At 35.3% G+C, this 1,233-nt stretch overlaps 1 protein-coding gene across 2 annotated transcripts in view; it reads right to left on the bottom strand.

Annotated features, from left to right (window-relative positions):
- Positions 1–546: 546 nt before the first annotated feature.
- LOC118404828 (ectonucleoside triphosphate diphosphohydrolase 1-like) overlaps positions 547–1,233 on the bottom strand; it is an 8,091-nt gene continuing 7,404 nt past the window's right edge. For both annotated transcript variants that reach the window (XM_035804188.1, XM_035804189.1), the window contains exon 9: positions 547–845. In XM_035804188.1, coding sequence (XP_035660081.1) covers positions 712–845 — 134 coding nt within the window. In that variant the 3' untranslated portion in view covers positions 547–711. The remainder of the gene's footprint in view (positions 846–1,233) is intronic.

Genomic DNA, 1,233 nt, shown 5'->3' with positions numbered 1-1,233 from the left:
CTTACAAAACGGAATGAAAAAATGCAAATATGCCACAAAAAAAATGAAAGCAGTTACTCAAGCAACTGGATATGGTTTTGGAAACGGTCAGACGTTTCAGATAACATCCGGTGTCTTACGTCTAGTGTCACTGACGAAAAACGCCAGTATCATATCAATAGTCTAAACATTGGAACACCGTTGGGGTCATTGATCGCTCGTACAAATCAACCAATCCGCGAGATAACAGAACTATTTTTTTCTATTTCAGATGTATGTTTGGGGTTACTGTTTTTTGTATATATATATATATATGTGTGTGTGTGTGTGTGTGTGTGTATGTATATATATATATATATATATATATATATATATATATATATATATGTGTGTGTGTTTGTGTGTGTGTGTGTGTGTGTGTGTGTATGTGCACACATGTGTTTCTACTGAATTCATACTACTAGGCACCGTAGTGTTTCATCGTAGACTATCATATAATCAATATAGACAGTCACTACATTGTAGAAATAGACTTATCATTCCATGACCATTTTATTTCTTTTTTTAATTCATCATTACATCAAGTTGTACTATAACAAGTACAAAAGCATTAAAAGTTGTTAAAACCAATAAGAAGTACCACCTAGTCACCTGTAACGTTAAGAATTCGAAACATTCAGTCAGTTAGTTAAAAGTAGTAAAGGTATCCATGTGTTGTATTGATGTATTGGATTAAAAGCTCAGCATCCGGGACATGATGGCCAAAATGAAGGCAAGTGACGTAGAAGTCACGTGACTAGCAGATCCGACAGCGAAGTTGATGTTCAGTAGGTACATCTCATACAGCATAGATCCTAGAGCCCAGCCTGGAAAAATTCATAAATCGATCAAACAATCCATTAATGATTCACTTTATAGATTAAAATATTCATGTAGCTCTTAGGCTTAAATATATACTTTTTGATACCGCAAAGAACAAGGCATTCCGAGATCGTAGACTCCACTCATCCCTTTTCAATACTGTTTTAGGCCAGCCAAATATCAATCAATCAACTGTAGATATGTTTTTCGAAACGGTCGGACATTTCATGCAGCACTCGCTATATTTCGTCAGTGATAATGAGGATCGGAGATCTTGCTGAAGAACAAGTTTTATACCGTAACTATGAACCTTCTCCAGATGCTTGAGTAATTTTGCTATTCGGCGTATCTTACTGATAACCTGTATAAAACTGTATAACCTTCATCGATGCT

This window comes from Branchiostoma floridae, chromosome 17 (assembly GCF_000003815.2).
Source record: "Branchiostoma floridae strain S238N-H82 chromosome 17, Bfl_VNyyK, whole genome shotgun sequence".
Lineage (NCBI taxonomy): Eukaryota > Metazoa > Chordata > Leptocardii > Amphioxiformes > Branchiostomatidae > Branchiostoma > Branchiostoma floridae.
This window is presented reverse-complemented; position numbering and strand designations above follow the sequence as displayed.